Source organism: Saccopteryx leptura, chromosome 3 (genome assembly GCF_036850995.1).
Source record: "Saccopteryx leptura isolate mSacLep1 chromosome 3, mSacLep1_pri_phased_curated, whole genome shotgun sequence".
NCBI lineage: Eukaryota > Metazoa > Chordata > Mammalia > Chiroptera > Emballonuridae > Saccopteryx > Saccopteryx leptura.
The window spans coordinates 60,189,285-60,209,445 of NC_089505.1; the positions used below are offsets into that span (position 1 = coordinate 60,189,285).

Here is a 20,161-nt window from a genome sequence, read left to right on the forward strand (position 1 = left end):
TTCATACCCCCACTGAGCATTGTAAGCCCCTCACAGTTGTTGCCTACAGGGTAACAAGTGTTTCTGACACTGTAGGATGGTTTCATCTCTCCCAGACGTTGAGTTTAGTGCCCTCTTTGCTGATGTTTTTAGTTGTCTTATGGGTATTACTAACATCCCGGGGATGTTCTATTTTCAGGAAGGGTGTTGTATACAGTGTAATAAGTGGTGTCTTCCCAGAGAGTGTGCTATCATACTGAAGGCTATTACATACAGTCAATCGGGTTCTTTCTGCTCAGGTGTTTTTTCTCTTTTTGCATGTGTCCTTTTGCACATTTACTGGTCATCAAATACATTTAGTTGTTTCAGCTCTCTTGAAATGTGTCATATCCACCTGGAGGGTGTTTTCTTTCCTCTCAAAGGGCCTTGTTATGTGCAGGTGAGGAGTCATACTCCACAGAAGGTGTTCCAGAATCTCCTCCTTGGCATTCAGAGCCAAGCACTGCAAAGGTCCTGGAAGAATGTTCTCCACAGTCTGGTGGGTGTCACAGATACCCAAGGGGTATGGATGTCAGAGACTGTCCAGCTGGTGAGCTGTCTTCAAGGATGCTGTGTGCAGTTAGGGTTGCTGTAGATACCAGAGGATCATGGCTTCTCTGAGGGATCTCGGTACTATCTAATAAAGGGGAGGAGACACCCAGTGCAGGGATTTCTTGCTGGCTCCTTGAAAGAGTGTTGTTCCATGCAGAGACAGTGAGGAAATTCTTGTTTTCTAGCAGAATGTTAAGTATTTTTAAATATGATTAAGTTGAAGCAGTAACACTTAGAGCAAATGTGTACTTGTTGCTTGGAATGGTGCCAAATATGCTCCTCTGTCCAGCTGTTTAACCCTCCCAACAACTCTAGGAGGTAGTAATCATTATTGCTCCATTTTACAGATGAAGAAACTAAGGCTGGGTTGGGTGACTTGTTCAAGTGAGTGGTGAGCAGCGGTGGAGCTGAAGCCTGTCTGAAGTCCCCTTCATCCCCTCAGCGCCTGGCAGAGCTGTCCTGACCATGGCATGTCCACTTGCCCCAGATCCCTCCCTCTTCCTGAGACAGGGGAGTCTAGGAGCAGTCCCTGGGAATGTGGCTTTGGGATTTGGGGTTGGGAGAGCCTGGTTTTCGAATGGGAGAGTAAGGTGAGAAAGGGAAGTGATGGGGGAGAGGGAGAAAGGCTAAAGGGAAGGCACCAAGGAGGGGACAGGAGGGTGGATAATGAGCGTGGAGCTAGGGAGTCAGGACTGGAACCAAAGTCAGAGGCTAGGGGCTTCTGCTCTCAGGGCCTGAGGCCAGGGGATATTTACTTGCTGTTTCAATGGGAACAGATCTGCTGGGCTCTTCCCTGTCCCTGTAGGCAGGTGTGCACTGTGCTCTGAGTGGGCATTAGGAGGAGAGTGTCAGTGTGCCTGCCCTGAGTTCCAGGTGTGATTTTCTGTGTGTCTGTCTACATGCCCCAGGCTCACGTGTCAGTGTGGGCTTTGTGTGTCAGAGGGTGGTGTGTAGCTGCCTGTCACCATGAATCTTGTGTGTCCCTGTGTCCAGTTTGTGGGTCAGGGTAGGTCAGTGTGCACAGGCTGTGTGTCCATCTCTTTGTATATATGCTTCTCTGTGTGTTCCTAAGTAGGGTTGTGAGTCCATGTGCCCACTAGGCTGTCCTATGTGAGTGTGCTTGCACTATCTGTGTTACTGTATCTGTGTGTCCTTATGTTCATGTGTCTACTATCCAGGCTGTGTGTGTGTCATGTCCAATTACGCGTGTCCAGCAGGGGTATGGCCTCCACCTCTCGCCTGGTAGGTGTTTCCAAGGGCGTCCTCCTCAGGATGGTGAGGGGGCGAGGCAGAGAGGGGAGGGGGGCTTCTCCACCTCTCCACCCATCCCCGCCCCCACCCCTACTCTCTCAGTCCCGGGATCGAACCTTATTTAGAGTCGCGATTCGACATCTGTTTTCAAATTTGATCAGCTCTGAACTTTATTTTCCGAGTTTGAGGAAAATTATATTCCATCGATCGCGCTCCCGCCCCCTCCCCCGCGCCGCCGCCGCCGCCGCCTCCATATATCTGCGCGCCGAGCCGGGCCGGGCGGCCGCGAGGGCGGGAGGCACGCGGCGCGTGGAGCAGCCCCGGGAGGAGGAGGAAGACGAAGAGGAGGAGGAGGAGGAGCAGGGGGCCGACCCCCCGCGCCCTGGGTCCGGGCCCGCGCCCCGCTCGCCGCACCGCAGCGGGCGCAGAGCTCTGTCTCCAGCTTCCCGCCTCTCCGTGTCTCTCCGCGCGTCTCTGTTTCGTGTCTCTGCATCTCCCTGTCTCTGCTCGGCCGGGTCTCTTGCTGTCTCTCTGTGTTGGGTTTCCCTCTGCTCTGTCTGGGTCTCTCAGTGACTCTCGCGCCTTGCCCGCGCCCCCTGTTGCTGCGCCCCCACCCCTGGGGTTCCCCGCACCTCCCCTGCCTTGCCCTGTCCCCGCCCCGGCGCCCCCTCCCCTGTACGCCGCGGGGCCATGGCTGCGGGACCCGAACTTTAAACACTTCTCCCCGGACCGGTGCGGATGCGCAAACCCAGCAAGTGAGTGAGCGGCGGGCCGCGCAGGGGCGGGGATGGGGGGCGGGGATTCCTGCCCCGGGCGGGGGCCGGGGCACAGGAGTGCTCCCGGGAGACCTCTGGAGCCCGGCTGCGGGAGCCTGAGGCGGGGCGGCGGTGGGGTCGCTGCCCCGGCTGTGGGGGCGGTGGGACTCTGCGTCCATCCCTGGGGAGCTCGGAGAAGAGGAGAGGGCTGGAGGTGCGCCCTCCGGGCACGGGCCGGGATAGGAGTTGGGCTAGGGGCCTGGGAAATGTGTGTGAGTGCGGGAGAGGGGGGCCGGGAGAAACAGGGGTCTGAATATTTGTGAATGGGGCTGGCGGGCCGACCTGAGGGTGAGTCTGGACATGCGGCATCCTGGTGGGGTTTAGAGGATAGGCTGAGGGCTTGAAATTTGGGACCCGAGAGCACAGCGCTGGAGACTGGGTAGTTGGAATTGCGAGCTGTTTGGGGCTGGGGTCAGGACTGGGTGTGTGAATATTTGGGGCTGGGTTAGCATGGGGGAGTTGGATTTGGGGAACTGGGAGCTATATATTTGGAACTGGAGTTCGTTCAAGGCTAAGGATCTGGATATTTGGTGTGAGGCGTCAAAGGGGCTGTGGGAAAGATATTTGGGCCAATTTTGGGGTGTGTGCACAACTCGGGATTGAGAGCACAGTCTGGGCCCTGACTTTCAAGGGGCCATGCCCTTCTGGGGTCAGGCGGCTTACTGTGCCACACACCTTTCTGTCCCACTCATTCCACAGCCATCACAAGGCCATGCTGGGCCACCTCCGCCATCGCTCCCCTGGCTGCATCTCTCCTAGCTGTGTCTCTGCTCCTTCCAGCATCTATGCATCCACCTCCGACTCTCCCAGAATCTGTCTCTGACTCTTTATCTCTGTCTCTTGCAGCATCTCTATCTCTTTGGGTCCAACTCTTAGACTGTCTCTCAGAATCTCCTTGCCCATCTCTCTCTTTCTCAACATTTCTCTGTCTCTGACTCTGTCTCTGACTCTCTCTCTGTCTCTGTCTCTCCCAGCATCTCTGTCTCTGTCTCCCCCTCGTTGGTTTCCGCTCAGATTAAGCCGGGGACCTAATTCCAGGCCCAGGATCGAATTTTCTGGCAACAAAGGGAAATAGCGAATCGATCGGTCGCTCCGGAGATTAAGAGACAAGCGGCGCGCGGATCTATCACGGCTAAACGGCCCCCCCTCCCCGCCCGCCCCCCCCCCTGCCCTGCCGGCCGCCGCGGAGGCCCAGACGCGCTCCGCATCGCCAAGCAGCCTGAGGAGCACCCGCTGCCCGGCAGGCCGAGCCTTACTGAGCCCAGAACTAACTGTGTGCTCTGCTGAGGACCAGAGCCGTGGGAGGGACGGGGGAACCAGAATGGACACCCTAGGGTGGGTGGGAGAGGGGTGGGAGTGAAATCCAGGCATCAAACCACTAGGAAGAGTCATGCTGCACACACCTGTGGCCTCAGGTAACACCTTGTGTCCCCACCTGTCTATCAACACACCTGTCACATCAGTGTTCCTCCTTCAGTTCCTCACATCTAGATCTTCAGGTAACATTTGTCTTCTTATACCTGTTCCTCGCAGGTAACACATATCCTCTGTACCTGTTTCCTTCATCTGTCTCAGCAGGTATCACCTATTTACTCTTACCTGCCCCTCTAAGTAACACTTTTCACCTTGAAACCTGCCCTAAAGATACCCATGATCTATCTGTCATACCTGAGCGGCTCTTTCTACCTGCCTCTCTAGGCAAGCCTTGTTCCTCAAAACCTGCTCTTTCCACCTGAATCCTGGCATCTGTCTCATTTCACATCTCTTTGCCCCTTCCTCCTTGCACCCACACCATCCCATCTGTCCCCTGAAACGGCAAAAACACTTGTTTCTTACACATTTATATTTCTTCACATACGCGTCCTTTCAAGCAGTAGATTCACAAACATACACGTACACACACACCTTCCTTTGCACATAGCACTCACATGTGCATCCTCCTGGTCTGTCCTCAGGTAACACCTGTCCTCTCCCACCCTCCTGGCTCTTATTCATACTTCTCCCTCAAAACACTAATCTTGTCCACCCTCTCACCTGTTTTGTCTTCCAGAAGCATGAACACACCTGCTTCACACCCCTCTCTCTGCCTGGACCTAGCTCACTCAGACTCCATCTCCCATCGTTTCCCATAAATACACCTACTTTCAACTGATTCCCTCACATCTGTCTTTCACACTTGTCATTTCAGGTGAGTCATCCCAGACAATATGTGCACCAATCCCACCTGTCTGCTAACGCAACACCAGCTGATTGCTCACACACACCTTAGTCCTTGGGTTTCATTTTCCTTGTGTCTTTCTCCTGCCATGATGTCTCTTACAAGCCCTTGTCCTCTGCAAGTCCTACCTGTTTGACTTGCACACTTGCTGTTTGCCTTGGGTGTGACTCCTCACTGTCTCTCTGTCTCTCTCTGTCTTACTGTCTTTCATAACACACAACACCACTTCACACGTACACACATTTTGGCAGGGAATCTGTCCTTGGCCATAGGTATGCTTTACCTGTATACCTATTTCCTCATACCTACCCCTTAGGTACTAAGGTACTATCTATCATCTATCTATCTATCTATCTATCTATCTATCTTCTTTTCCCACATACCTAATATCCCATTTTTCTCACTTTCTCTCTTGCTGGACAAGGTCACACCAGTATCTACACACCTGCCAATTCCTCACCTGTCTGCCTCAGGCACCATTACCTGCCCTGGTACAACGTTCACTTGTTTCTTCAACAAATAGGTACTGAGAACTCCACACCCTCCTTAATCTCTCTCTGGTTTACATGTCTTCAACTGGGTCTTTCCATAGCCCTTGTCTCCCGATCCTGTCGCCAAAGTGGGCCACACTTCTGCCCCACAGATGTGCACCTAACTCCCAACACTGGGTCCACCTCTACCCTCTCTTCCCCATCAAAATCCATGTAACCCCAATCCCTTCATAGCTTTTTCAAACACTGTACCCACAACCACCTTGTCTCAGCTCTATTTACTTCACTACGTGCTTGTGCAATGTGTCACCCCCACACCTTGGGAGATAAACATTCAGACCCCTCACATCTGTTTCCAGCCTGCTACCCTCGGAAATACCTGTGCCTTTTCACGGAACATGTCCCCAGCCACCTATCTCCTCAAGGAATACCTTTATGGTGAGCATTAGTAACACCTGTAGCGTTTGTTACACACGTCACATCTGTTCCCAGCCGTCCACACAACTTGCCCACTGTATTGTACAGAATCCTTTAGGTCTGAGGCTCTCAGATTTCAGCATGTCTCAGAAACACTTCGGGGGCATGTTGGAACACAGAGGTCTGGGCCTCACCCCAGAGGATCTAGTGCAGCGTGTCTGGGGTAGAGCCTGAGACTCTGCATTTTCAACACGCTTCAGGTGCTGCTGCCGCTGCTGGGTGCCAGAGCACTCTTTCAGTAGCACCTAATCAGCATGTTCCCAGCTACCGCTTATTACACCGGCCCCTGTGACAGGCACTGTTCTCAGTTCTTCATATCCATGGTTTCATTTCATCCACCCAAGAGCCTTAGGAGGCAGGTGTTCCTCTTATCCCCATTTTACAGAGAAGAAAACTGAATCCAGAGAAATAGAGTTATTTCTTTGAGGTCTCAGAAACTGGTAGATATTGGAGGTTTAAGTCAAATTGTGGCCATGTGACTTCAGTCATTCAGATGTTCTTGCCTCCCACACCTGCCTAGCAGGTGGCCTCTTTCCTCCAAAGACTCTCTATCCAGCTAGTCACTGGGGCCAGGCTTGCTTCTCCAGCACCCGACCTTACGTTCTCCCTCCCCTCCTGCCTTCAGGCAGGGCACCTCCCTGCTCTCATAGCGGCCACTTTGACACTGACTCCCTGCCAAGCTTGTCATCCAAATTTCACTCCCACCTGCTCCTGTTCAGCCTCATGGAGTTAGCACAGCTACCTATTACCACACACCTGTTTCTTCAGACACACCTTGGTCTCTGGAACTACGCATCTCTACAGGCACTTCTTTATGCGCTTATGTTTCTTACGTGCCCGTCCTACCTTTATTCACTTCTGCTGTCTTCATTGCCATTTCCTCCTGTGCCTGTCTATCTCTGAATCTGACTCTTTTTCTGTGTCTCTGTCTCTCTTTGTCTCTTTTCCTCCCTCTTGGTTTCTCTCTTTTTTGTCTGTGTTTCCACATTCCTGTCTCTTTTTCAGTGTCTCTGTATCTCTTCACATCTCTTTATACCTCTCTGACTCTGTCTCTGTGTCCTGCACTCTATCTCACTCTCTCTCTGTTTGTCTCATGCTTCCTCTTTTCTGTCTCACGCTTTCTCCTCTGATGGTGCAAATGTTGAAGGGCTTGAAGTTATACTGACCCCCATTTAAGTCCAGGCATCAACCTTAATCCCTTTGAAGCTTTAACCAAAGTTACTTTCCCTGCCTGAGCCTCAGTTTCCACATCTGTGAAATGGGTATTATGACAGTTGCTACCTCCCAGGTCATGGGGTCATGCTTAGGATGGGGTGAGTGGCTTAGGGCCGTGAGAGGACCCAGGACAGATTGGGGCTGATCTTCTGTCCATAGGTCCTTTTCTGTTCCTGTCTCTTCCCAAGGGCTGCAACCCTGCCTGACTGTCCATGGGAGCATGTGTGGTGGGGAAATGGAGAGAGACATGGAGAGAGGCGTCCCGGCTGAGGCCTGGGCACGGGACCAGTGTGGGGCTGGGGACAGGGATCGATCCATTCGGCAACAGTGCACGGACCAGGATTGCATCTTGTCACAATAATTTATTGCTCTCATCCCGTCTGATCGATGGCGCTGAATTAGCACCGTGAGATGCCCCTGGAGCCCCGAGCCTCCCCAAGCCTGCTGGACCCTGGCCCTTATCTGGCCCTGTGGGATCCCCCACAGCCCAGGCACCCAGTTCCAGCCAGCCCAGGCCCCACACCTGGCCCCAGGCAGGTGCTCAGGCCCTGTTCTCTGTTTACTGTTTTGCTGTCCCCTCTGTCTCTTTCCCCTGTCACTGTCCCACTTTGCCCCTTGTGTTTGCCTTCCTGGGCCTTTGACCCCATGTATCTGTCATTGTACTTCTCCCCCAGTTTTGAGCCTATTTCCTTATCCATTTATCTTCTTGTTCTTCTCTGTTTCTGTGTCTCAGAGCCCCACCTACCTGTCCCTCTGCTTCTCTGCTCCATTCCTGTCTCTCAATCCCTGGGCACAGGTGACTAAGTCCTGCCTGCTTGCCCCTTTGCCTCAGGTCTTGTGGCCTCACCTCCATTTCTGTCCCTTGTTCTCTGACTTTCTGTCCTTTTGACTCACCATTCCTCTGTCTCTGTTACCCTGCTTCACTCCATTTCATCTGAGTTCCATTTAAACAATTTTTTTCCTGAGCACATCCTTGGCACCAAGCCCCTTGAACAGGACGCACAGCGGCCCTGCCCCTTAGGCACTCCAGCCAGTGCCCGTCTGTCACGGTCTCTCTGGCGGAAGGCTTGAGCGCCCGAAGGCCCAGTCAGGGCAGCCTGGGGGCCTGGGGTTTGGAGCTGAGGAGGCAGGGAGAGAGCTGGAATCAAGGAGTACCTTGCACCAGGAAGAATTTGGGGTTCAGGATGAGGCAGGTTGGGGTGTGGAGAATGGCGCCAGGTAGAGGTGAGGAGGATGAGGATGGGGAAGGGAGGGGTTTGGATTTGGGGAGGTAGCCCTGAGCCGACACGCCCAGACTGCTTAAGGGCTGAGGTGGGCTCTCAGTGGTCCTGAGCCCACACTGAGGCCAGCCTGGCCTACCAGCCTCTCAGGCCTTTCCCATCCCTCCCACCTCTGCCCTGCAGCTGCTGCTCTCCCTCGTCTACTCCTTCCCCTCTGCCCTAATCCCTCAATTTTCCGCCTCTCTGCCCCCTCCTCTCCTTCCTCCCTGGCCAGGGTCTCTCCTCCACAGCTCTGTCCCCTTAACCTCTAGCTCTTTAATTCACCTTGTCAAGCCTCTCTGACTCACTCACCTTTTCCCAGTTTCTCTGACTTGGATCTCTCCCCACTTCGTCTCTGTCTCTGCTCCTCTCTCTGTCCCTCTCTGTGTCTCTGCCCCTCTCTGGGTGTCTCTCCTTCTCTCTGTCTCTCCCAGCACTTCCCCATCTCTCTGGGCCTCAGAAGGGCGGGGCAGGGCCCCTCCTGCAGGGGTGGGGGAGCAGCCCGAGCTCTGGGTCTGTGTAGCAGAGCGATTTGCCTCTGCCTCCCTCCCCCCTCTCCCTGTGCTGTTTGGTAGGCGGGGTGCGTGGCACTGCGGCTCCCACCACCCTAGGGACACTCGCTCACTACTCCCCCCACTGACACCGTTCTGCGTGCTGGCCGCAGCCCCAGGGACAGTCGTGCAGAGACTGGGACTCAGGGAGAATGACAGACCCAGAGAGACCCACGGCCCCAGACAGAGATGCCAGCTGAAGAGAGAGATGAGGAGAGAATGGGTGTGAGGTCTCTGTCTCTGCCCTGGCTTGGTGCCTTCCAACCACCCTAAACCAGTGTCACAGACACCTTCTCTGGGCTGGGAGCCTGTGTCCTGTTGTCTGTCTGCAATCTGTCCCTCAGCCAGTTTTGTATAATGCAGAGGTTCCCGTGTGTGTGTGTGTGTGTGTGTGTGTGTGTGTGTGTGTGTGTGTGTATTTCTGTGTAAGCTATAGTGACTGTGTGTGTGATGTGTGACACTACATATGAGTGTGGGAGAGTCTTGGCTGTCTTTTCATGTGACTGTGTGACTTGTGTGAATGTTAGATGTGTGCATGTGTGGAGATGTGTGCATTCCTGGGCACAGGTGACTAAGTCTGGGTGCCCTAGTAAAACCATGCATGTCTTGTTTGTGAGCATGTCTGTGACTTGTGAGCAGAACCCAGTGTGAACATCTGGTGTGACTGTCCAAAACCTCTGGAGTTGTGGCATGTCTAGAATTCTTTTTTTTTTTAATTTTTATTTATTTATTTATTCATTTTAGAGAGGGGGGAGAGAGAGAGAGAAAGAGAGAGAGAGAGAGAGAGAGAGAAGGGGGAGGAGCAGGAAGCATCAACTCCCATATGTGCCTTGACCAGGCAAGCCCAGGGTTTTGAACCAGCAACCTCAGTGTTTCCAGGTTGACGCTTTATCCACTGCGCCTCCACAGGTCAGGCATGTCTAGAATTCTTAAGTCGGGTGGCCATGTGGCATGCCTGAATGACCAGGACAGGATAGCCCACATCTCGGGGAGAAGTGACTTTGTCCACAGGACACAGGGTGGAAGGACTGAGTGAGGCCGCCCCAGCAGGACTCCAGGAGCCCAGCCGGTGAGGGTGGGCGTGAGGAGCTCAGCAAAGAGCTGCTGTGGGAGGTCACAGAAACCCCCCCAAGTTGGTGCATCAGAGACAGGCTGTTTGAACGTGTATGGCAGTGTGTTTGTCTGAGGAGTTGCTGTTGTGTCTCAGAGCCTGTGGGCATGTGTCTGAATTCGAGATCAGATGTGAACAATGTTTTTGTGTGTGTCTGTGCGTGTGTGTGATCACTCTGCGGAGCAGAATGTCACAGGCTGGGTGGGTAAGGAGTGTCAGACCCTAAGAACTGAGTGCGTAATACTGTGTGACCAGCCCTACAGGCTGTTAGAGACGGTGTGAGTGGGTGTGTACTGTGTGTGACTGTTGGGTGCTGCGTGTGTGCACTCCTTGTGTGAGCTGATGCCCTATGATGCTGTGTGAAAGCAGGCTTATGTTTGGTGCTTCTGTGTGTGTTCTGTGTGCCTGTGTGTTTCCATTCCTGTGTTTTGTGTGCCTGGGTGGGGACAAGCCAGCTCTCAAAGGAGCCAGCCTGTGTGGGGATGACAGTGTGTAGCCTCGAGAGAAGCAGTGGTGTGTGAGATGCCCTCACCCAGGCTCAGGCCAGAGCCTTTGGTTGATGTGGGCAGGGGCAGGAGTGGGGGTGACCTTGGGGGTGGAGGGCAAGTCCTGGTAGGAAAGTCCTTGTCACCTTCCTGACCCTGTCTTCCTCGGGGCCTCCTGAGTACCTGGGATGGGGCAGTCCTTGAGCCTGGGTTTGTGTACCCATGGCTGTGGCCGTAGTCTATGTGGACAGGTGTGCGAGTGAACATGCACACGTGTAGTGTGTGACAGCAGGCAGGCAGGCTGTGTGTGGTGTGGGAAGTGTGCCCACTGGTGGGTGTCTGGAGAGGGTGTGTGCAGGGGGACCCACTGTGTGTCTCTGCCCTGTGTATGGATATGTCCTGTATGAGTGTGTGTTGTAGGGAGAAGTGTGTCCCCTGGGTGGGTGCAGGTGGCATGTCAGGTGTGTGTGTGTGTGTGTGTGTCCAGGCGTTCAGTGTGTGGCTGTTGGTGGGGGGGCGGCAGAGGGAGAAGGGTCTTGGTCCGCATCTCTCTCCTCTTTAGACAGAGCCCCGGAGAAGATATGAAATTTAAAAAAAAAATCAATTTTCATTCCACTTGTGCAGATTGTGTTAAGGGGAGGTGGGGGGCTGGGTGAGGGATGAAGGGGCTGGGTGGAGGGTGCAAGGCCCGAGGCGGCTCCCGAGGCGGCCGGAGCAGCTTAGAGAAATCAAAACAACTGGTTAAACCCCAGCCCAGGGGACCCCAGTGATGGGAGGCGAAGAGAGATGCAGAGAGACAGAGAGAGACAGAAACACCCAGAAACAGAGACACTCACAAACAGAGACATTTGGAGATAGAGGAAGACATAGAGATGGAACCACAAGACTCTCAGTGAGAGCGAGAGAGAGGGAGAGAGAGAGAGAGAGACTGACAGCCAGTGGGGTCTGAGAGAGGCCAGGAGACCTGTCTCTAGAGAGGCAGCACCAGAAGCAGGCTCGAGACAGTGCACACCTTGCACGCATGTGTGCACATGCAGAGACATGCTCGAGAAGGGTGGGTGGGTGGATGGACAGGCAGACAGCTGGGCAGATGGCAGCAGGAGCAGTGGGGTTCTGGGTGGGGTTCCCTCTGAGTGCCCACCCCTGTCCCTACCCAGCGCCTCACCCAGAATGACAAAGGGTCTGAGTGCGCCCCTGTTCAGACTGGTCCATGTGTATGTGTGTGTATGTGTGTGCATCTTTGTCTCCATGCATGACACAGCACATGTGCATGCAGAGTCTCTAGTGCTTGTCTGTGTGACTGTGTTTTTATGTCACTTGTGTGTGACTGGCTTTGCTGTGTTGGTACGTATGGCTGAGTGCCTGGGTGTGTCTCTCTTTCTGTGTGGCATTGTGTCAGTGTAGGTCTATATATCTGCATTGATTGTGAACTTTGGTGTGTGAGTGTGTTAGTGTGCGCCTGTCTATGATTTGTGATTGTGGGTCTTTGTTTATGTATGGGGCCGAACTGACTTGTGTCTTGTGTGTGTGTCTGTGTATAACTGTGCATTTTTGTTTCTATGTGAATGTCTGTGTCATGATGTATGTGTGACAGTCGTGGTGTGTGTGGTGTGTGTATGATTATTTTGACAGACATGTCTGGGTTGTGTGACACATTGGTATGTATGCTTGAGTTGCTGTTCGGGTCTATGTAATGTGTGTTGGTTATGATAATGTTTGTGCATATGATTTTGTTGATGTGTGCATCACACATCTGTGTGGTATGTTGTGTGTGACATTGTGGTTTGTGTTTTGTTGGCATGTATCTATGTGTTGTGTTGTGTGTGACATGTATACTGCTTTGTTGACAGGTGTCTGTGTGATGTGTTGTGTGTGACACTGTGTGTGTATGCCTGGGTTGGTGTGTGGGTCTGTACATCTGCTTGGCAGCCGTGGCCTGCCCAGCCTCTCTCTACACTGCTGCGTGCACACGCACAGCGCACACACATTCAGTGCCATGGCTGCGGGCGGTGGAGATGGGGGGCAGGGGGGTGGAGGAAGCAAAATAAAATTAAAAATTAAAGCTTGCCCGGAGTCCCCATCCGCACAGCGCAGGCCAGTGGGGAGCCGCAGGGGGTGCAGCAGCTCCCCCTCCACAGCCACCCAGGCTGGGGCTGTCTGTCTGTCCTTCACTGCGGCTGTCCTACCGGACCCCTGCCCAGCTTCGCAGCCCAGCCCCGCAGGCCCGCTCCGTCTGTTGGTCGATTGGTGATCAATGGGACCAGGGGCGCGCCAGGGGCGGCATGAGATCAAAGGGGCCCCACGAGATGGACACGGGGACTGAATGAGAGACGTGGAGACAGACAGATAGAGATCTGGAAAAACAGAGACAGAGAGATAGGGAGATGGGATGTGAGGGAGAGAGACCTGGAGACCAGAGACGTAAAAGCGGAGTGATGTAGAGACACTGGGCGTGGAGGGGGGGGAGGCATGACCCAGAGATTGAGACATGGGACCTCAAAAACGCAGGGCTTAGAGCCAGGACAGCCAGAGGGAAATGCAGGTGAAGGGACAACACTGGAGGAGGATGCAGGGACCCCGTCCTGACTGGCCTGATGAGACAGAGAGGGGAGAAGTGGCGGGCAGAGACCGCGAGATGGCAGAGACGCGCGTGAGAGACGGCGGGGGAGCGTGGGAGCAGGGCCTGGAGCGCCGATCCCACGGCTCCTCGTTATAACGTGTCCGGAGGAGGCGGCGGGGAGTTGAAAGCGTTGGGAAGAGAAATCAAAACCAACACGGAAATGAGAGGGGCCAATGGGGGGGGGGGCGATGGAGCGGAGGAAGGAGGGGGGGACCCAGAGAGGCAGAGAGAGCTGGGGAAGTGGGAGAGGTGGACGGGGAGAGGTGGGAGTCGGGGTGATGGAGAGAGGTGGGGTGACAAATGGGAGGAAGATGAGGACAGGGACAGGGTGGGGGAGAGACACAGAGATGGGAGGGTTAGAAACTCAGTGAGAAGGAGGAAAAGAGATGGTGGAGAGAGGGAGCAAGAGAGACTGAGAGATGGAAGGACTGGCTAGAGAGACAGAAGGGGTGGGGGAGAGACGCAGAAAAGAGATGGGGATGGGCATGGAAGAGAGAGAAATAGGAAAAGAAACTGAGTGATGGAGGGTAAGAGACCGAGAGAGATGGAGAGAGACTGAGAGAGATGGAGAGAGACAGAGGCCGCAGTGACGGGGAGAGGCCGCTGAGGTTGAGGGGAGACAAGGAAAGAGAGAAGAGAGACAGAGAAATGGGAGAGATGGTGGGAGGAGAAAGAGAAGAAAAAGAGAGGCTGAATGAGGAGAGAGAGAGATAAAGAGGGAGAGAGATTGGGAGGGAGACAAACAGAAAGTTGGGCAGATGGGAAGTGGGACTAGAGGGCGACCCTGAGCGGGCAGAGGCGTGGGGGACTGGCCGCCAGAGGGGAGTGTGTGGGCGGGGCCTTAGTAGACGGGTTTAGGTGCTGGGGCACGGGTGTCTGTGGACAAGTCTGGGGGAAATGGGCCACGTGACAAGTCTTGTCTGGTGTCCGAAGGGTGATGTGGGTTTTAAGGGGGAGCAGAGTGTCTGGGCTGCTGAGGGGTGTGTGGGATCTTTGAGAACAGTGGGGAATCTAAGAGGAATGGTGTATTGGAGAGTATGCGGGAGCTGAAGTATCTAAGGAGAGGGGTGTCTGGGGTGGGGAGGGGGAGGGGCTGTCAGAGAGGGGAAAGATGCTGAGAGAGGGCCAAAGAAGGGGGTATCTGAGGGGGAACGAGGTGCCTGAAGAGAGAGGTGTCTAGGGAGTGGGGGCCTGAGGGGGAGGCATAGCTAACGGAAGCAGTGTCGGAGGGGCTGTCTGGCAGGAGGAGGCAGATCTACGGAGGAAGAGGTGTCTGGTGAAGCAGGTCCAAGTGGCTGGGGTCTGTGGGGTGACCTGAAGGAGGCTGGAGGAGGGGTGTATGTGGGGGTGCTCTGCCAGGGGGTGGGGGGCAGGGGCCCGGCCTGTCCCCTCCCTGCCCGTCGGGCAAGCACTGGTTCGGCCAGCTCTGGGAGGACAGGAGAACGCAGGGCTTTGCGGGGCTCGAAGAACCAGCCCGGGGGACCAGCCGGGGTGGGGCATGGGGGAGCAAGGCTCAGAGTGAGAAATCTCGGGCAGACACAGAAAGAGACAGGGGAGACCCAGAGACGCACAGAGCAGGACGGGGACGGAGAGATGGTGGCAGAGAAGGTGTGGGGCGGGCTGGGCGAGCCGGCGAGTGTGGGCGCGAGTGAGTGGCGGGGAGGGAGGCTGGGAGCACCCGCTTGTGGCAGAGGGGCAGAGTCGGGGGAGGCTGCCGAGCGGTTGGGAGGGAAGGGTCCAGGAGAGGGACCAGGACCAGCGGCCGAGGGGGCCAGGGCAGAATGTGGGGGGAAAGGTGGCGGGTGTGAGTACGCACAGGGTCTTGGCGCTGACCCCTATCTGTCTCTCCTGCCTACCCCGGCCTGTCCCCGCGTTTCTGTCCCGGCCTCTCTGCAGGGCCGGCGCCGCCATGGACTGTAGCTGCGTCTCCGACCTTCTCTTCGCCCCGCCTGCCCTGCCGGCTCTCTGGACCCCCGGTAACTGGCCCAAACTCCCCACCCCCCACCCCTTGGGCCTTCCCAGTGTCCCCTCCTTTCTGATCTCTTCTTCTCTTCTCTCTGTCAGACAGTCCTTTGAATCTAATCCCTTAATGAAAAACTTGGCTAAAAACTTCACAGCCAGATGTCCCCACCACCTACCTGCTAGGATGTGAGAGTCTTTGTGGGGTGGGTGAGGTATTGAGGTCTGAAAGGATCCAAGAAGGAGTCAGAGGCCTGAGATCTTGGGCTGTCTGTTGTGCATGTGTCAGTCTGCTGTCAGCTAGGACCTGTGGGCAGAGAAGCAGGCGGACTGGAGACCCACAGGCACCGCTGGAGCAGAGACGGGACCAGAGAGGGCACTAGGCCAGGTGCTAGTGGACAAATGGACAGACAGGACTGTCCAGGCAGTGGGAGGCAGCCAGGTCCCTGGGAGCGAGGACGACTTGCTCAGAGGAGGATGCTCAGAGCTGGGGTTGGAGACAGTCAGACTAGCTTGGATGTGCATGTGAGTCCAAGTCACATGCTCCTCAGATGGGCAGTGTGCATGTGCACTTGGGTGTGTTTGTGGAGACTGAGACTGTGCCTGGTTACTTGGGGCCTTGTAGTGTGACCCTGTGTCACTCTCGTGTGTTTCTGGAAGAAAGGGTCACACTAGGAGACTGTGTCTGTGCAGTGTCTTTGTGCAAGCTGGTGTGCGTACTTGTACGTGTACAACTGAGGCGACCTGAGTGTCTCTGAGCTGGGCGTGTCATGTCTCTTTGGGATGTCCAGTGTGTCTACATTTTAGGATTTAGGGGCTGTCAGCTCGCTGAGTGTGCACCTGCCTCAGTGGGGTGAAGACCCTTCGCCTGGTCTTTATAGGTCTGTCATATGATGTGTGGTATTCCTAATGGGTTGTGAGGGTGTGTGGCCCCTGGGCCTCTGTGTTGGGAGCTGTGTCTGTGTTGATGTGTGCCCAGCGTTTCTTGCATCTTTGTGTCGCTGAGTGTGACTGAGTATTGGAGCTGTCTGTGACAATGTGTGTCTTTGTACTGAGGTTGTGGGTCCTCTCTCTAGTTGTGTGTGTGTGTCTCAGCAGATACAACACACTTGAGGACAGGTGGTGTTCTGGGTGGGGTTGTGTTGTCTTCCTGTGTGTGGCCAGTTGCGCTGTCCTCTTTGGGGTTGTGTGGGTGTGTCTGTGAGAGCTGCTTCCCCACTGGGGCACATTCCGGGTGTGGAATAGGCCTGAGCTCATGTGTCGATTGAGCCCTGGGGTCTGAGATGAGAAAGACTCAACATGGAGGTGAGAGAAAAGTCCCTTCAGGGAGGAAACTGTTTATATACCACGCAGCCTGGGCCAGACCTTGCTCCTCTTTGCCTCCCTCCCCTGAAATCCTAAGAAGCCAGAGAGGGCGAGGAACCGGGGATCACACACAAGGAGGTCTCCCTGCTCGGCCTCCCCTCCCTCACGAACCTCCTTCCCTTTCCTGCACAGCTCACAGCTCTTCATAGGCCAGTTCTGCCTCTGCTCTAATGTCAGAGTCTGGGGGCTCTGAGGAAAGGGAAGGGGACAGATAATGTGGCCCAGGAGTGAGCACAGAGATGGGACTCAGGGTTGGGGGCCTTCTGGATAGTGAGATTTAGGGTGGCAAGCATATTCCATTTCCTCCCAACTTGCGGGCATGTTTGGAGAGCGGGGTGCAAGATGCCATCTGAGTGCGGAATGTGTACTGCTGAGCTGCTGAGTGAGCTGTGGGTGTTGAGAGTGTGGGTGCTTGTGGGGGGAGGCTGTTCAGTCATGGTGCCACCCTGTGTGTGCCCGACAGGTTGACATGTGGGTCTTGGTGCTGACTCACCATCTCCACCACATTCTGTCTTATTTGGGTCTTTGGGGTCCCGTGTGTGTCTTGTCATGGCTGTGTTGAGGTAGGTCGCAGTTCTAAGGGGACGTGTAGCTGTGTGTGTTGATGGGTGTACAATGTTGATGGTGTGTCTGCCTTGGTGGCACATCGTGTTGGTGTGCTGCGCCCCTGCAGAAGTGTGCCAGTCTGGTGCATCTGTGTCCCAGGGTGCAGCTGATGTCCCTCAAGGGCGACACCCTGCTCTCAGATTGACACAGCATGGATGCAGGGAGGGGACCCAAGGGCACGAAAGGCATAAATACATGAGATGTTGAGATGTGTGCACAGAGCTCAGCCTGGAGGTGCGGGGCGGGGCAGCCCCTGGAGAGAGCTCTGGGGAGATGGAGCAGGCAGCACGGGGAGGAAGGAGAGGCTGAAGCCCAGGCTGTTCAGAATGCAGCAGACTAAAGACCTCCCGGAGCCGGCTGGGCAGGAGGGTGGGGGCCAGGAGAGAGAGGCGGATGCTGGGAAGGGGTGCCTGTCCCTGCATGCTGGCCTTTCCTAGCCCCCCCCCCCCAGCCCAGGACGCAGCCACTGGCGCCTCCTGCCCTCCACTCTGGACACTGAACCTGGGAGGGCGGTGCCCCAAGAAGGGCCCAGTGCCGAGTTTCGTCTCACTATCGGGGCCGTGTGGGGGTTAGATAGCAGGTGGGGTGTGGAGAGTGGGAGTGGGGTCCCTAAAGACGCCTGAGGCCGGGCAGCTCCTCGTCAAGAGGCCAGGAGTCAGGGGAGGTTGGGTGACTTCTGCGTTCCAAGCACAGGCCACTCCCCTGCCTCCTGTTCCCAGGCTTTGCCTTCCCGGATTGGGCCTACAAGCCGGAGTCGTCCCCCGGCTCAAGGCAGATCCAGCTGTGGCACTTTATCCTGGAGCTGCTGCAGAAGGAGGAGTACCAGGGTGTCATCGCCTGGCAGGGGGACTACGGGGAATTTGTCATCAAGGACCCTGATGAGGTGGCTCGGCTCTGGGGCATCCGCAAGTGCAAACCCCACATGAACTACGACAAGCTGAGCCGGGCCCTGCGGTGAGGAGGGCTGGGCCCTGCCCCTGGGAGCTTTTCCTGGATTCCTGGGGCAGAATCCCATTAGATCCCACACAGGGCTCTCTGTGGGTGTAACTGCCCGCTGGAGGGGAAGGCGAGCAACAAGGAAGGACCCATGCTCTGGGCTTTGGAGCCACACAGGCCAGGAACCCGCCCCACCTCTTCCTTCCTGGGACCTTGGTCGGGGGGTGTCTGTGAGCCCGTTTCCCCAGCGGTGCTCTGTGGCTGGTACAGAGCACGGACCTTGGGCTCTCATTTCGACCCCGTCCTCCCTCCCCCCACAGCTACTATTACAACAAGCGGATTCTTCACAAGACCAAAGGGAAGAGGTTCACCTACAAGTTCAACTTCAGCAAAGTAGTGCTTGTCAATTACCCACTGCTGGATGTGGCAGCAGCCACCACGGGCTCCCCACTCTTGCTGAGCCCTGGTCCCTTTGGAGGGGCCTCTGGGCCAGATGCTCCCCCCCTCACCCCTGAGGTGAGTTAGGATGCTGAGGTCCCACAACTGGTGCCCCCCCATGGACCCCTGGGGAGCAGCCAGTCTGAACGCCATGCCTCCCTCACCTCCCTCTCCAGACCCTGCAGACCCTGTTCTCTGCCCCACGCCTGGGAGAGCTGGGGGCCCGAGCACCCCTGTTCACCCCCGAGACGGACAAACTGCGTCTGGACAGCCCTTTCCCATTCCTGGGCTCTGGTAAGGGGGTGGAGGGTGAGCTGCACTGCTTGAGGGGAGAGGATGGGAGGACAGGAGGCGGGTGCAGGAAGGAGGCAGCAAGGCTGGCATGCCTGCGTGTGCGCGCGTGCAAAAGCTAGAGAAGGATTCACCGGGAGCCAGTGAGGAGGGAAACTGGAAAGGGGGATGGGCTGGGAGAGGGCTTTCAGGGCACAAGGGGAATAGGGCAGGTGGGGAAGCCTTGTAAAGGGGGACACTGGGGAGACCGTGCAGACAGAACACAGGAGGTGGGGGGCACCCTTCGCTCAGGCCCAGGCAGACAGCCATGGCTGTGGAGCAGGGGCTCCACCTGATGCCCTGCTTGTGCCCCCAGGTGCCGCTGGCTATTCCAAGCCCCCTAGCCTGCTGGGTCCTTACAGCCGAGCCTTCCCAGAGTACCCCTGGAACTTTAACCCATACCTTGCTGGCCCCTTCCCCAAGCTGCCTCCCTCTCTCTACCCCCCACACTTCTACCCTAACCCTCTGGCCAGCTCCCTGGGCCACCTGCCTTCAGCAGGGGCTGGGGCAGGCCCCACAGCCACACCCCTACTGGCTGCCACAGGGGAGGGCTTGGGCGCTGAGCACCCCTCAGGCCTGGGAGCCCCCCGCCTGACACTGCCAGGGGCCGGGGGGCCAGAGGCCACACTGGGAGGGAAGGAGGACAGCGACTCTGAGCTGGAGATCACAGATGTCAGCGGCTGCAGCTCTGACAGCGAGGGCGACGAGGGCCTCCCCATGCCTCCCAAGGCCAAGGCTGGCAAAGGAGGGGTCGGCAGCTGAGCAGGCACAGGATGATGGATTCTGCCAGGGCAGCAACCAGGGCCACTGGCTGTGCAGCTTCTTCTGTCGTCTGGTCTGCCCTTGAGGTCCTGCGGGAGGCCAGGGACAAGCCCTTGGCCCCTTCCAGGGCTGGACACATGGCTGCCCTAATCTTCTTCCCCAACCCCAGATTGGGGGGGTCTCACCTGCCCCTTGTCCAGAGAGGGGAGGGAACATGATGGCCTCTAGCCTCCTCCCCAGGGTCCAGTTTGAGGGGGTCCCCACCTGGCCCCACTCCCAAAGTGCAATATGGTGCCCAGCTTCCCTGCCCGCACCCTGCCCCTGTGCTGTGACCTGTGTGTTTATGCGGCTGTGTGTCTTGTGTTGGCCCCAGTCCTGCTACCCTCTCTACACAGGCCCCCTGGGGACAGGGCGCTCAGAGCAATAACCCCGCCCCCAGCCCCGCCCAGGAGGTCTCCTCTTCCTACCAGCTCCCTGTGATGCCCGGTAGCCACCTCAGAGTTTACTACAAAAATAAAAGACCAGAAAGGAGTGTGGATGTGGGGCGCCCCGCACTGTGGGTGACCATGGAGGCTCGGGGTGGGAGCTGGGAGGGAGTATGTGGGGGTGCCTGGGCAGAACTGTGGAAACACGGAATGAACGACTGGAGAAAGGCAAGAGGCACAGGGGTGACGGGGCGGGACAGACTCGGGACGGGCACGC

General features: G+C 56.2%; 1 protein-coding gene across 1 annotated transcript; it reads left to right on the top strand.

Moving 5' to 3' along the window:
- Positions 1 to 14,972: 14,972 nt before the first annotated feature.
- ERFL (ETS repressor factor like) lies at positions 14,973 to 19,874 on the top strand. The gene is made up of 5 exons (XM_066371833.1): positions 14,973 to 15,039; positions 17,713 to 17,947; positions 18,250 to 18,445; positions 18,544 to 18,661; positions 19,014 to 19,874. Exons 1-5 carry the CDS (start codon positions 14,973 to 14,975, stop codon positions 19,457 to 19,459), a joined length of 1,062 nt encoding a protein of 353 aa, XP_066227930.1. The 3' UTR covers positions 19,460 to 19,874.
- Positions 19,875 to 20,161: the final 287 nt, after the last annotated feature.

Coding starts and splice junctions, on each gene's coding strand:
- ERFL (XM_066371833.1), top strand. CDS start 14,973: ATGGACTGTAGCTGCGTCTCCGACCTTCTCTTCGCCCCGCCTGCCCTG. Junction 17,948..18,249: donor AAGCTGAGCCGGGCCCTGCG/GTGAGGAGGGCT, acceptor CTCCCCCCACAG/CTACTATTACAACAAGCGGA. Junction 18,446..18,543: donor CTCCCCCCCTCACCCCTGAG/GTGAGTTAGGAT, acceptor CTCCCTCTCCAG/ACCCTGCAGACCCTGTTCTC.